At 35.2% G+C, this 15,648-nt stretch overlaps 1 protein-coding gene across 1 annotated transcript in view; it reads right to left on the bottom strand.

Moving 5' to 3' along the window:
• Nucleotides 1-2,893: 2,893 nt before the first annotated feature.
• The window catches only part of DTWD2 (DTW domain containing 2), a 61,607-nt gene continuing 48,852 nt past the window's right edge, over nt 2,894-15,648 (bottom strand). The window contains exons 5-6 of the mRNA XM_039731114.1: nt 8,160-8,288; nt 2,894-6,442 (exon numbers count right to left, since the gene is read on the bottom strand). Coding sequence (XP_039587048.1) covers nt 6,272-6,442; nt 8,160-8,288 — 300 coding nt within the window. The 3' untranslated portion in view covers nt 2,894-6,271. The remainder of the gene's footprint in view (nt 6,443-8,159; nt 8,289-15,648) is intronic.

Below are 15,648 nucleotides of genomic sequence, written 5' to 3' on the forward strand. Positions count from 1 at the left end.
CAAAATAAATGAAGTACATATTTTATCTACTACCAATGCCTGCTCAAAGAACTGAAAGAAAATGTCTTTGGATAAGGCAAAGGTCACAGACCACAATTGTTCATTTTTGGTAAATACCTGACTACTAGCACCTTTCATTGACTAATCTATTATTGATACATTTCAGAATTAAACAGAATGACCAGCAAGATTCCAGTTATGTATAGCTCTGTTAAACTCACATGAAAAAGACATCAAAAACGCAAACCAGGCACTACTGTATGGAATTTAATTTGCTGTGAAAAAGAAAATCCACATAATATTTCTAGGGAAAATTATATGAATGAACTTTTCATCTAAACCTAGTATTTCCCACAATACTGACTCCATACTCGGCACACATCAGCACATCTAGCACTGACTGAAGACATCCTATCTAATCCCTGAAAAAAATAGGGAACTTGATTTTGCATGAACTTAAAATCCCTTAGAGGACTACTTCAAGTATAATGAAGCACCATAAGCTGAAACATTAATATAGAACAGAATAATTTTTTCCTCATTACCTTCTGCTGGTAATTATGGAAAAAAATCAAACGTAATGTACATGACCTCAATTCTGCAAATGCTTAATCACGACAAGTATATGACCCATTTCTCAGTATATCCATCTTAAAATATCTTTAAAAAGAACATATAAAAATCCCACTAGAAATTAATTTTTACTTTTATCTATGCGTTTTATATACATATATATATGAGTCAATAAAAGGAAAACAAGCAACTAGAAGCAAGACCTTTTGTTCCATAGTTTTCCTTTAAAAATGTATTTTAAAATTCCAACAATATAATTAAAAAAAAATTCAAACATTCAAACATTTGAATTAAAAAATGTTTGAATTTAAAATTCAAACATTCTAACAATAAAATGCATTATGTAAATGCATTATCTGTATTTCCATTCATGTATATAGGGAGTAAATGGTTTATACATTATTAATTTGCAAAATATTTTTGTAGTTCTCTTCCACTAACACATGAAGTTGGTATGTCTTCATGTGCTTTAAGTAATTTGTATATACTCTTTAACATCTCTCTTTACTGAGAGCAAATCTTAGCATTGAAGTCCAAAAGAATCTCTCAGTTACAGCTACCGAGGCTCTATGTTACTGCTTCCATGGTCCCATAGGTAGAGCAATTTTTCTGCTGCTTAGTGACAGACATACCTTCTCACATACAAAAGTAGTTAGCATTATTTTAGGAAATACAATGGGATTCAAAGAAATATTTAGTATATAATAAACCACTAAACCAATGCAGCTAACCTAAGATATACTTCATAAGCAGGACAATCCTAATATTACGTGGAACACCAAGCCACAGTGACAAGTACCAAGTTTTATAGCAGACATACCCTAACAACAGAAACAACTTTTACCCTTTACCTAAGCCTCTGTACTTGTTTTGGTGGTGGTAGAGTTAATTTCCTTCCACAGTGACTAATATGGGCCCATGTCTTGGATTTGTGCTGGACACAGGTTGATAACACAGAGATGTTTTGTTATTGCTAAGAAGAGCTTACACAGAGCCAAGGCCTTTTCTGCTGTTTGTGCTGCCACACTGGCCAGGAAGTTGGGGGTACTTGGGAGGCTGGGAGGAGACACGGGCTCTCACCACAGGTTATCCCAACCGGGCAAAGGGATATTCCAGGCTGCATAGCATCCTGCTCAACACAAAGCTAATGGAAGAAGGAAGAGAGGGATGTTCAGAGTGATGGCATTTGTATTCCCAAGTCTGTTACACGTGATAGGGCCCGGCTTTCCTGGATATGCCTGAACACCTGCCTGCCCCCGTGAAGCAGTAAATTAGCTCTTTATTTTGCTTTGCTGTTGTGCACAACTTTTGCTTTCCCTATTTACCTGTCTTTACCTCAATCCATGAGTTTTCTTACTTTTACCCTTCCAGTTTTCTTCCTGGTCCTGCTGGTGGGGTAACAAACAAGTGCCTGCCTGGGGCTTGGCTGATGGCTCAGGTTGGACCACAATAGTCTCTCATCCTCCTTAAAACACATACTCTTCTCTCCTCTTTATTTTCGTCTATTATCTGTGCCTATGAGACAAAAGCAGCAGCTCTCAGGGCTGGGAGTCTGGAAGGATTGTGAATTCGAATACAAGAAACAAATCCTGTAACCAAAGCAATATGTAAGTCCCTGAAGAGTACATTTTGTAGAAGGGAGATAAGAAATGGCTGCACAAGAACACTTGTGTTATTTTGATTTTCTTTTTTTTCTGGTTTTTTTTTTGTTTGTTTGTTTATTTTGTTTGTTTGTCTGTTGGTTGCTTTTTGGGTTTTTTTTTGTTTTGGTTTTTTTTGTTGTTGTTGTTGTTGTTGTTGTTTTAAATTTTTATAGCAATTTGGGATAGAAGAAACTGTGGGTGAGAAACAGAATGGTTATTTCATTGCACCTATTAGGGCACAGAGCTGGAGATGTGGCACTTGGGTGGTGTTTCAGTGTGGGAAGATATGCATATTTGTGTGGTACCAAACAGGAGTCAGTCACCACTGCAGAAAGAGAGAACAGGGCTCTGAAACTGAAAAGCTTGAGAAATTGCACAGCAATTTAGCCTTCATGCAGGTTTCACTGGATAACAAAGGAAGCCTTTTTCTTCAAATAACATACATAAAGCCACATCTCTTCAATAACTGATTGTGTGGCGTTAAAAAGACAGAAAAAAAGGACTAGGATTTGTAATATCAGCACATGTGAACAAATCAGTTCTGTAGAGATGCAGTGGAACATACCACAGTAAATTAGATATTTTATTGCTTTGAGGCACAAACAAATATATAATTTATGTGCATTCATGTATGTAGACATAAAACACACAAACATCAAGAGAAAAGAATGAACCACTATCTCTTTTAAAAAATCCAGTTTTTAATTAAATTTCAAAACAAGCAGGGAAGTTGTAGAAAATAGTGCAGCATAAGCAATTTTTTATCCAATGTAGCAGTTGAGAAGAAAACTCTTGGTTTTAAAATAATTTTTGCCTCTTTTGAAGTCACTTGAAAAGTTCCTTTTTCATCTCAAGAAAAACTAATAAAAGAGTAATTTATTGGTAGTATGGGGTTATGAGGCAACAAAAGTACAATGTTGAAGAAAAATACATTTATGTTTGTCCTGAGTGTCTCTTTAATAAGAAAGCATTCTAAACAAAAGAGGAGGCGTGGCTTGTGTCCTTATTTTGAAACATTTCCATCCTTGTGTTTTTTCATAGACTTACTCCTGTAGACTATGAAAATATGGTGAATTAACAGTGTTCACCTTTGAAAAAATATCTGCATGTGTTCCAAAGCCCCCTATCCATGCCACCAGTTCCCCAAAATATGAGATTGCAGCACACACAAAACAGATTTAATTTTGGTAGCAGTATTTGGAAGTACAAAGTGGACAAGGACAAAGGAGCAAACATGAGAAGCAAACACATTCCTTCCTTTTTAATCAATATCTTGTTAGACTGGTGGGTTTCAGTCATTAATCTTTTGGTAAGGGAAAAATGAAATGGATTTACCATTATGCAAAGTAAAATTGCAAATTAAATTCATTCTAATGAAATTGCTTACAAAGAGTGCTCACACACAGCTTCTGTCAAGAGAGTTTGGACTTCAGAGTATTCATTTCTTTGAGGTAATGTATTTATTGCCAATTTCTGAAACCAAAAGACCTGAAAACAAACTTTCTAAATTCTTCCTCTTACACTGTGCATATTTTTTAAATCATGCAAGTTCCACCTAAAAAGTGGAACTTTGTATTTTGTGTTTAACAGCTTCAAACAAATCTGAAACTGAACTTCATGTGACTGCTGTGCTGCACCTAAATGTTCATTACATTATAGCTAAGCTGGGACGTACAAAAAACCTCAAAAAACATAAAATGCCTGGAGTTTGCAATTGCAATGCATTGTTTTTAATTTCTTCAGTAACTGTTGCATATTGATTGATCTAGTATTGTACAACAGAGGAAATTAGCAATTAAAGGTTTCCATGCATCCAGCATGAGGTCCTACAAAATCCTGTTATCCACAGGAGCAAAATTAAAAGAACAAGAAAAATCAACAAAGCTAAAAAGTCCTTTTTGTGGGCTGTGCAGAATTTGTCCATTGCTGAAAAACATGAAAACTCTGCATAGATTCCATGTACAAGAGTATTTAAAGTAGGATTATAATTTAATTAAGGCAATTCTGATTTCTCTGATCCTGTAATTCTAAGGCATTTTGCAAATGGCTATGAATCCCAGGCTGTAGTACGAATTTCCTTCTGTTATCTATAATATAAACTCACATATTTTGTAAAGACACATTTAATCTTCTGCCTAGGAAAACAAACTTCAAAATGTAGGTCAAAAGATACACTGCTGCTTGAGATAAATTTAAAATAAAGTAAATTAAATTAACAACATTAAATGTGAACATCATTCATATATGTAAATATGACATTAAGAATAAAGCTTAATTGATACCCATGTTTCCTCAAGGAATTATTGACCATGTCCCAGGGCAGAGGAAAGGAAGATTACCAGTCCAGCAGGTAACTGGACATAGCATCACACACAAGGCTGCGCACACAAATTGCTCAAGACTGCAACTTCAGACTCCAAGTTAGCCTGGAGATTGGTGTGCTACAGTTCTCTGTTCCAATGTGAACAAAAGTGCATCTATGCTATCATTAATCATATGAGACTGGTTTGCTTCAGATTTGTCAAAACTAATTCAGCTTTGCTAAATTTAGTGACAGATATGGGATTTATCTGGACTGAGAGACGAGGAAAAGGTTATATAAGCTTTGCTCGCATAGCCAGACAAATTATATTGTTTATCCATGCCTAAACAAAAGGTCACTATTAGCTCAGGGTCAACTAAAACTTCTTAGCTAATCTCTGACCTAATTTTGACCTCTCTTATTAATTGTAGAAAAGCTTTCAGTAAAATATCGGTTAGTTGTGTTTACACATCCCCTCACCCCACCCCCACTGCACTTCTGTAGTTTCTTGTCTTACAGATCATTAATTAAAGACAAAATATCTTTTCTAAGACTAATTAGTACCCAATTAGCTTCATGTTGTTACCTAGAGGGGAACTAACAGTAAAGGCAAACATTAAGCATTTTAATCTCTTAAATGCAGGAGGTATTAAAGTAGAAATAAGGACTATCAGAACCTTTACTTCACTTTACTTTTCCCTCCATATCATAAAATATTATTTCAGAAAGTCTCTAAAAATACCCAATTCTTCTGCTTCTTGCAATTCCCATTAGAAAGAAGTACATTTAAATCACTGCTAGAAGTAAAAAACTAAACACATGAAGCCTAGAGGATCTATAATCATGTTAGTTGTTTGTAACCAAACATAATAATTTGTTATTGCATCATACTTCTTACAGAGCAGTTTAAACTGGGCTTGTTTAATTCCTTTACTAGCATAATCATTGTATGTCAGAGTATAAGTATGATGTATTTATATCCACAACATCTCCCCATCTGCGGAAGACTAATTTTTGCTCAAGTAAAAACAATGCACCTGAGTTTTAATTCCACAAATCACTATTTCTACTTTTCTTTTTGTAAGTCAGAATTGTTTAGTTTCTTGTAGAAACTTATGCAGACTTAATTTACAAATTAAGTCTGAGTGAAACTAAACATGACTGCATTGTAAAACTTATGTAAATTTACAAAAAGGAGTTCTAATTATAGAAGAAATAAAAATCTCGAAGTTAGAAAGAACTGTCCAAATAACATGTCTTATGTTCATCTGAACTAAAGAATATCAGAAATTATGGTTTGAAAGTCTACTGTAGTCAGATACTGAAGCTAAAAAGCTCAGTAGTAATTCAAAATAATTCTAACCATTGAAGCCTTACCTTTCCATCACATCCATATTCATATTTCTTGTCTTTTTGTACTGGTAAAAGCCTCTCCAAAATAAATTCATCCAGTCATACTGAGGATCATATCTGACACCCAAGCAATAACATAAGTCTAAATTATGTTCGGTTTTCTTCCTCTTCTCTACAGGAAATGAGAATGCTCCTCCATCATCTGAACAAAGGCACCTGGCTTACTGCATAAAGGAAAAAGCTAGTCCATAACTGTTTGTCACACTGGTAGATAAAATCTTGCCTAAGAAGGGCCTAAAAGTTGTTTTATTAGAGTACAGTCAACTGTTTGGATCAAATCCAGATTCATATTCATTTGCTAGCTGCAAATAAATCCCACCGTACAGTCAGTACAGTTTTCTTATATTTTAACATTATTCACCAGAAGCTCCATTCTTCTGAGTTTGCGTTTATTCTTTGGCATGGGCTTGTCATATAAGCCATTTTTGAGAAGATGTTCCTTGCTGTGATGGATCTGGGCACCATGCTGAAGTTGGAAAGAGCATAAAGCTTGAAGCGGATGGAGTATAGTCTGCAGAAACATAAAGGGGTGGGTGACAAAAGAACCCCAAGCTTTTAGTAAGGTATTTTAGAGACATCAGTTATTACCAGTTTTTTAATTCAATGTCTACTTAAAAATGCTAATAGAATACAATTTGGATGATAAATACTGTTAAAATATACCCTTTGGAGACAAAAGGCAGACCTGAATAGAAGATGTACTAAAAAGAACCACAGAGCAGTCATACACCACCTGCATGGTGCCATCCCTCACTCCTTCCCTTGGAACCACTCAATCTTGATTTCAGCCCCAGCGACATTACTGTAAGTTATGGCTTTGACTTGACCTCAGCAATGGACTACAATCAATTACTGTGGCTCAGTCAACAAGCTGCAATAAAATAAGTTACAATAACTAAGCTGTTTGTGCTTGCACAAAAATCCCTGGAGGCAGGGTTTCAGGAAGAGAGGAGGGACTTATGATCAAGGCAGATAGACTGCAATCCTGGAGACACAACAGCTTCTGCCCAGAGGCATTGTGTAGAATAAATGAAGCCACACAAACCAGATTTATCTCAAGTGGTTCCTAATTGTAGACTCTTCATTTTCTGGTTGCCTGGCTATGTCGGGGCGTCCCATGTGTAGATGCAAAGGTGTAAAGCAATCGCATGTGTAACCGCAATCAGCACGAGCTGAGATTCTATTGAAAAAAATATTACTCTTACCTTGTGTGTCCACACACTTGGTCCAAATCTGGGTTTCATATCCAATTCATTTAATATTAAGGTGAGTCTAGTGTCACAGAGGCAGACACAGAGGTGGCAAACTATATATTATGCCAGCTACAGGAGCATTTTTGACCTGGGCACCTTTTTTAGTAGGCAGATGTTGAGTATGAAAATATTAGCTAGCTGATTGAGAGCAATATGAGCACTCCAGGGTGAAGACTAGCATGTAGGGGGTACATGGATGGGCTTTAAATATTTTTTCACAGATCATTCACTACTAAATTCTGGGCACACAGTTGAATTGCAGACTTGGCTCTGTGGTGTAAAAGTACTAGTAGGTGTTTTTCAGGGGCTTATTAAATTGATATTACTAATGTCAGCAACAAAAGATTAAGAAGAACATTTTCTTAATGACCTCTTCCATCACAGACTAGTGGGATCACAATTTGCAAGGAAAGGCTAATATCCAATTAGTATTCTCTGACCTAGGATAAACTTAAACTCAAGAACTATTAAGTCCTAAATTCCTCCAGTGACATGCAAGACTTGTGAGCCAGCTGGCAGGCAGATGTAACCCAGTGGGTTACATTCCATGGCTGAGGAGTGCAGGAGATCAGAGGACCTGGCTTTATAAAACATTTAATCTTCAAGATAGCTGTGAGGGGGGATTCAGATCATCTCTGCTGTCTAGTTTTTGGAAAAAACAATTTACTTCTTTCCATGCAGTAACATACCTTATCTCCTGTCACATAATTAATTAGTTTTTTCAGAGTTAAAGGTCACTTTGTTGTGTTTGCTTTTGGAGCACAACATGAAAGAGTCACAGTAATTTGAATACTCAAGAGTTAATAAATAAAAAATGGTATCCATTGCTGCATTCTTGTTTTAGCTTGCTATGCCACAAAACTATTACAAATGTCATTAAGACTTTATCTGTCAAGTTTTACTTTAATAGCTAAGTATCTTTGCTGCCCCTCTGCCATTCATAAGAGAAAAACTCAGGTATTTAAGTTTACATACCTCTTGTATACTCTTATTTTTTTCCATGATGGAAAGAGCAACAGCTGCACATTCAAGAGTAGACAGACAGGTGTTTGTTGGTTGTGTACGAATTACATATTGACTTGAAATACTGGGTTTTAACTGCACCTGAAAAATAGCAAACTCTAGTAAAAAAAACAGGCCAGGATAACCCATGAGATACCTATTCTCTGCACCAAGCAAAACACATCCCCTTCCCCTCTGTGTTCACTCATCTTCTTTTCTTTTTGCTGTTTAGTCTCCCAGTAGCCAATGCCACGCAACTGTTCAGTGTAATACTTGTGAGCCACCACCACAAACAAAAACTGCATGTTTGTTACTATATGAATGTGGAAAGGAAATACTATTTTTTGTTAGAGAAAGAGTAAGCGAAATTTTAGCAACTGATTTCAGTTGCCATAGATATGCTATAACAAAAATAGATTTATTCACTTATGCTTTTTAAAATTACTCTACACACAAACATTCAAGCTACAATGGCCATATAGTCATAAACACTTTATATCTTGGCAAAATATTTTTTGTCGAAGTTACATCCTGGCAAAGTATTATTTACCAAAATACTATTTGTCAAAAGAATCTCAGACTTCTAGAAATCGTATTTATTCACACAATGAACTAGGTTTATTAGATTCATTAGAACTATTTGTTTAACAAAATCATGTCTGAAGATAATTTACTGGCTCTGCATGAAGTGATAAACACTTTACACTAGCTTGCAAATTAAAGGATTTTAAGGAAAGGAAATTTAATTCAACCAAAAGCTCCAAAAGCTTTTACCAGGTTTTTAAACAGTGGTTGAAACAACACAGAATTTACACTACTTGACTCTGTATGAAATTTCAGACATTATTCCTTTATTCTTAAGATTTCCATGTCCACATATATCTAAAATGCAATTTGAAAACCAAATAATGTTTTAGCAACATTGTCAGTATTCTTAACCAAAAAGTCTCAGTTCTTTTTCCAACAATATTGTAGTGCAATACAAAAAACCCAGACACATCCTTATAAAAGAGTATGTTAATTTTCTTTTTTTTTAAACTCATCCCATCAATTGTCTTTTATTTTTCTTCCTCTCGAAAAAAAATGAGTGAATCCCCATGGTCATAATATTGTTACCATTCTGCATGCCAGAAGTCTTTCACCATTCCTCACTTTATTCAATACTTTCCTCCTTCACTTTTCTCATTTTTCCTTTTATTTGAAATATTTCGTTTTTCTTCATCTCTCTTACAAGCAATTACCCATTCCTAAAAGTTCAAGGTATCCCATTTATAAAAGGAAAACTCCAGACTACTGAAGAGACATAAATAAGTAATATGAAATTCCACTGCCTTACTTATCCCAATTTAAAAGAAATTAAAAATAGTAAAATTTAAAAAAGGGAAACAAGAGAAGAGCAAAAGGCATTCTGGAAAAGACAAGCAAGTTAGCTAAAAAAGTCAATTTACTCAAATATTGGAAAATTCAGAAAAATTAAGCCTTTCTAACCTACCTTCTTCAATTTGGTATGGAAAACCCAGAAGACAATAAAATTACTTAGGAGGGAAAAAATTTAGAATGTAGACATCAGTATAGGTAATGAAAAGAAAAAGAAGATAGTATTTTCATTTGTTACTCCTCAAGGATTTCTTTGGTTTTATGCCTTCTCTCTGTGACCATGTAGAGATCTTCACCACAACAGAGTAGGAAGCTTAGTTATTTGAAGTATACAGAAAACTATGCTGGAAGAAGTGGTCCCTACTTAGAAACTTCTATCTAGGTATCAAAAGGCAGGGTGAACTCAGTCCATCCCTTCTCCAACACGTGTCCTGAGCAGAAAAGCAGACATATATTCACACTTTTTCTCAACAGCTGACACTACATTGTTCATGGAATATCTCTCCAGAGGCTAAAACCACCTGATGGAGCACCTGCAGGCCCACTGGCTTCCCCTTCCTTGGACAGCACCTTGAGGCTTTTTTTCCTAGGAGTTAGGAATAGTTCTGCCTGCTGGTTTCTATACTTCATTCCTTGGGTCTTATGCTGAAAAAGTCAACATTCCAGAGAAAGAAAACCTATCAATGATTGCAAGACAACTTCTATAAAGAAAAGGGGCCTGCACAATGCCACACAACCATGGAGCCAAAACATAACTGCAGCTCTCAAACAACTGACAAGCACAAAAGGGCAACTTTCTAGTACTGACAGCAACAGCAGCAGCAACTACATTTCTTCTTTCATGAGACGAAAGAAAAAGAATGGAAACAAGTGTTCCCATCCACTTTTTCTGAAAAATTACATATTCCCTGAGATAAAATTAAAATACCATAAAGAGTGTTGGAGACCAGAGGAAGAATACCTGATCAAGACAACTGCCAGCTACAGTTTGTCTCTTAGGCTTCTTTCAGCATGCATTTTAACCTACTCTTTAAAGCAGGCACAATCTAAATAAATGATCCCCAGTCACCTGAAATACAGTCCAGGTAGTCTTTATCTACTGCAAATGGACAGACTCATCAAAGGTCCCATCTGAAACTAGATACATTTACTGAGCCAATAAAACAAACAATACTCCACCCACTCAGAGCATAAACTGAATGGCAAAACAAAGCAGAAACAGTACAGAGACCAAAACAAATTAGTATAGCTACTAAACATTTCAGACACAGGAAGATATTTTCTTGGAAAAAAAAATGCCTAGACATATGAAATATTTACTTTACCCAATCAGACTTGATTGGGAAGATGACTTATTTCATTTTTGACCAAGAGGTCTAAACTTGCATTGCTTTTTGTGCAGTTAATAGCTTCAGATACCATACTGCACCAATCTCATCCAAGTTCCTGCATTACTTATGTGCATGAATTCTTTATCTGTCACCTGTGTATCTCAAATCCAGCTGAACAAATTTTGTTCAACTTTACAGAAATATTCATACAATTAATTTAAACAAAATCACACTGCCTACCTCTTACACCAGATTTAAAAATCTCAGTTCAAAATGAGTATATACAAATACCCTGTTTAAGTACATTTCGAAATAAAAATTATTATATTTTAGAAGTGCTTCTCCATAAAATGACAGACACCACAATACAACAACTTGTTTGTTTTTGCTTCAAAGTAATTTGAAAATCATATGCATACTTTGGAATAATATCAGTTTCTAACAACATACAGAAATGAGAAGTTGAAAAAACAACAACCAGTTTAATATTGCTCACCAAAATAACAAGAAAGAAGATGGCAACTATCTCAACCATCTCAAACCAGAGAGGAATTTAAATAATGCAATTACTCACTGGAATTCAACCAAGACATTGAAATTAGTGTATCTATTCTCTCTAAGTGCGAAGAAGTTTGAGGATTTAATTTCCAAGCCATCAGAAGTAGGAAGCAACACATAAAATAAAGTTTCATTTCTATCTGTAACTCAAGACTCCTGCTTCCAAAAGCCTGAATTTCAGCCTGAATTTCACATACTGTTAGACTAACTTAACACTGGCTTATCTGCACCATTCCCTTAGCAAATGCTACAGCCTTTGAGCATTTACAAAGGATTTGAAACACAATAAAAATTGTGACCCTTCAGTGTTTCTTGGGGCAGCATTTTTCTTCCTGAGCCTTCCTTGGACATGTTCCAGGCAACTGAAGACCCAGCTGATCTTGTTCAGCTGTTCAAAATTGATGGGAGGAAAAGTGTTGCCTTGATGGGGTCACAAACCTGCTGTTTGAAATTTTAAAAATTTAAGTCAGTAAAGATAGGAAACTGATTTCTGCTTTTATTTTAAATAATAGTACTGCAGGTCTATCAGAAAGCTCTAAGTCCTCTCCTTAATATCAGCATCTTTATATCTTTTCTCTGTTAATTTCTTCATCACTACGCTTAGCAGCTTTACTCTCACCAGCTTTACTCTCCAAAGAGAACCCAATATTATGCAAAATTATACTTGGAAAATAATGCATTACCAAGAATTCAAAAAAGTTAGCACATCTGTCTCACAGCACACACAAAACAATTCTTGCCTGTTCTATAAGTATCTCAAAAAAGGCAGAGGCATAATATATTTTTCTGTGGTTTCTCTAAAAACCTTAATACTTAAGATCACTTCCTCTTTATGTTGATAGTGTCTTTTGAAAATCTGAATGTCAGCTTGGGAATTAATTTGCTAACTGTTCAAGAATGAAGGAAAAAAGTACCATCTGTCCTCCTGCTTAACATAGGCACTATAACATAGTCTTATATAACATATAACATAGGTCATATGTTCTACTACTTTAATAAATACCTTTCAGAAAAAACCCCAGCCATTTCTTTAAACTAATTCAAAAGGCACAAAAAAAAAAAAAACCTCAGAAAGAGTACAACCATATCCTGCTATCCTTCCCATCCTTCTAGAAGCTAAATTGCTTTGAAGGTGGTTAAGGCAGTAAGAGCATTCTCTGGAAGCTACTGCAAAAAGAGCCTCAGACAGAAGATGGGTGACAAGCAGGGGAAGATCGTTCACTCAGTATCCAGTTTGCACCAAGAACCTTTTATCTGTAAACCAAAACAGTTTTCTGTATCTTACAGAAATTTCATGCAGTTAAGTAAAATTACCTTTGTGCCGGAGAAGACAGGCTGAGTAAATTTAGTCTCAGCATGCTACTGAAATTTAAATCAAGAATATAAATAAATTATCTTGTTCAAAATCTTGGCTTTAATTTAAAGTGACAATTTAAGAGCACTCTCTTTCTAAAATACTGGAGGGAATAATTGCCATGCAACTGTCACAAGTGGACAGCCTGGAAAAGTAGATACCTGTCACAAAACCCACCAGGCATGAGGGCATGACTTTAAAGACTGTGATGACTCAAAAAAGGGAGACATAAACCCCATTTTTGAAAACATGGAAAGCAGAAGATCTAGGGATCTACAGAGAAGTCTCATCTGCCAGGAAAACTTATGAAGCAGATTCTCCTGGAAACCATGCTAAGACACGTGTAAAACAAAGAGGTGATTGGAAAGAGCCAGCATGGCTTTACAGAGGAGAAATCTTGCCTTCTGTGATGGAGTTAGTGGTGGATAAGAGGAGGAGTAATGGCTACAAACTGAAAGAGGGAAAATTTATGTTAGATATTGGGAAGCCTAAGAAGGTTAGTTCTTTCAGTTTTTAGATTTTAGATTGGTCTTCAGTTAAAACAGATAACTGAAATAAAGTCCAACTGCACACAAGCTGCAGCTCTAACCCAAAAGGAACAGTTTTAACTCCTGTAAAAGAACACAGCATGAGAAAGATCCAAATGTCAATAAAACTAAGAGCTAACATACAGTAAAAATGTAAGGAAAGGAAAATATTCACAGATAACACATTAGAGAAGATAGGACTGACCTAGGAATATCTGGACTATATATTCTGCAAAAAATAATTGAAATACCATCTGGTTATGGTCTCAGTTTCTGAAATTGCACGATCTGACCTATAACTAAGGAATTAAATAATTTAACACTGCCATTAAGTTATGGAAAAATAATTATATTTAAGTACATGTCATATAGGCTATTCATGCCACTTTGTAAAATGACCATGCATTTCCAGTTAATTTCCAGGCATTGTACTTTTTTTTTTTTTATTTAGAGAAGAAAAAATCTAGAAATTATTTCTGGTAATATCTCTCTTGCTCTGCTTACATTTAAAAATTAATGTCAGCCAACAGTTCAATATTTTATGCAGCACTATTCTTTTAATAATTAATAAAACAGGAAAGTGTGGCAAGTAAATTCAGTCAGTGAGCAGAGTATGAACGTAGAGAATGGGGTCACGAAATGAAGAAAGAAAAATTAATTACTTGTATTGTCACAGCAATTTAACTATAATTACCTGCAAATATCAGAAAGTTGAAAATGAAAATTACATACTTCAGTGTCAAAATGTAGCATCAATGCAATGATACTGTTCTTTGGAACCAACTAATTATTTTTGCTTTGTGCAATTTCTTGTTTTCTTACTGTATGTGAAGAGCAGTAAGCACTTCCCTGGACAGGGGAAAAGCAGCAGAAGAAGCTCCTGAGATTAATTTTGGCAAGGGCAGAAGGAATCATGAAAAGAAAAGAGTAAAAGAATAAAAATGTATTCAATTAATCTAGCTATTTCAAAGCAAATTCAATCAAAATTAAATATATTTCCAGTTTACTTTTTACAAAATGTTGATATCCCATGAGAATATCAGCATGGGTACAACGGTACAAAATTTGCCAATGCTCCTGAATTGTTCTAGTACCTGGATATTCAGACATTTGTTGAAGGGTTTGACAACAATTATGAAAAAAAAGGGAAAAAAATAACTCATTTTTATCTTGCTCTCTCATTACCAATAAACGGTTCTCAGATGCAATGTTTGCCTTGCTGGGCTTAATTTTGTTCCCAATCATCATTATTAAAAGAACTCCTCCTGTTCCCCACAGTGGAACATGACACCAAGAATAAAGTATACACTTCTCACATGTGGTAAATCATCTCACACCTTTCAGTCACAAAGAAAATGTCACTGTATTGAGAGGTAATAAATACATACTTATAACCAGAAAAATGTCAATGACCAATGTCATTCAAATTAACCTAAATGTCACAAGGACAGAATGCTGTTGATTGCTCAGCATCATATCTCAACTATGCCTCCAGTCCTCACCCAAAATAATTCCCAGCTCTCTCTCTTTGATCTCAGTTTACTCAAACAGCAATTCTGACAGTCCTAGCATAAAACATTCTGTTGTCTTGAGTTTGAAAATTTTTTTAATGTTTTGGTGTAATAAGACAGCAGCTAAAAACTTAACACATCAAACATTTCACAATATGTAACAGCTGTTAACGATTTTTATCTTACAAGTCATCATACACAGAATAGGTTATGAACTACTTACTTAATGAAAACAAGTTTTCTTGCTGCAGCAAAAATTTCACAGTTGGAAAAAAACAAATATAACACACAAACAAAAATTTACTATCAAGGCTCACAGAGCCTCCTTCGCTCTAAGGAAAACTGGGCTACCCTGCAGGATTATTAGGAAAATCACCAGTGTCATACACAGATAGATAAAACTGTGTTTGGAACAAGTCAGTGAAAATGCAGTGTTTTTCTTCCATGAGTACAGATGGATGGTTGAATCCATACTTTCCAGGACCAACCTTACTACAGTTTTCCCTGCTGCAACCATTGTGGCTGGCCTTTGTTGCCTTGGGTTCTGATTTGCCTCCTGCACTCTTTATTCATGATCATACTTCTTTCCCTTGCAGAATTAAACTGCGCATTGTTCATTTATTTAGGTTATATGGCAAAATTTAGTACTGAATTTCTCTCATGCAAATTGTAAACTGTAACAAATAAAAACAGAGAGAGGAAAGCATAAAGATAAAAGAGGACTGTAAAAAAATTCATTTACTTCTTGGCACTATTTATTATTTAGCCCTCATAAAATCACTTGCTGAAGTCTTGTAACTGTGG

Source organism: Passer montanus, unplaced genomic scaffold (assembly GCF_014805655.1).
Source record: "Passer montanus isolate IOZ18808 unplaced genomic scaffold, ASM1480565v1 scaffold110, whole genome shotgun sequence".
In the NCBI taxonomy this organism is placed as follows: Eukaryota; Metazoa; Chordata; class Aves; order Passeriformes; family Passeridae; genus Passer; species Passer montanus.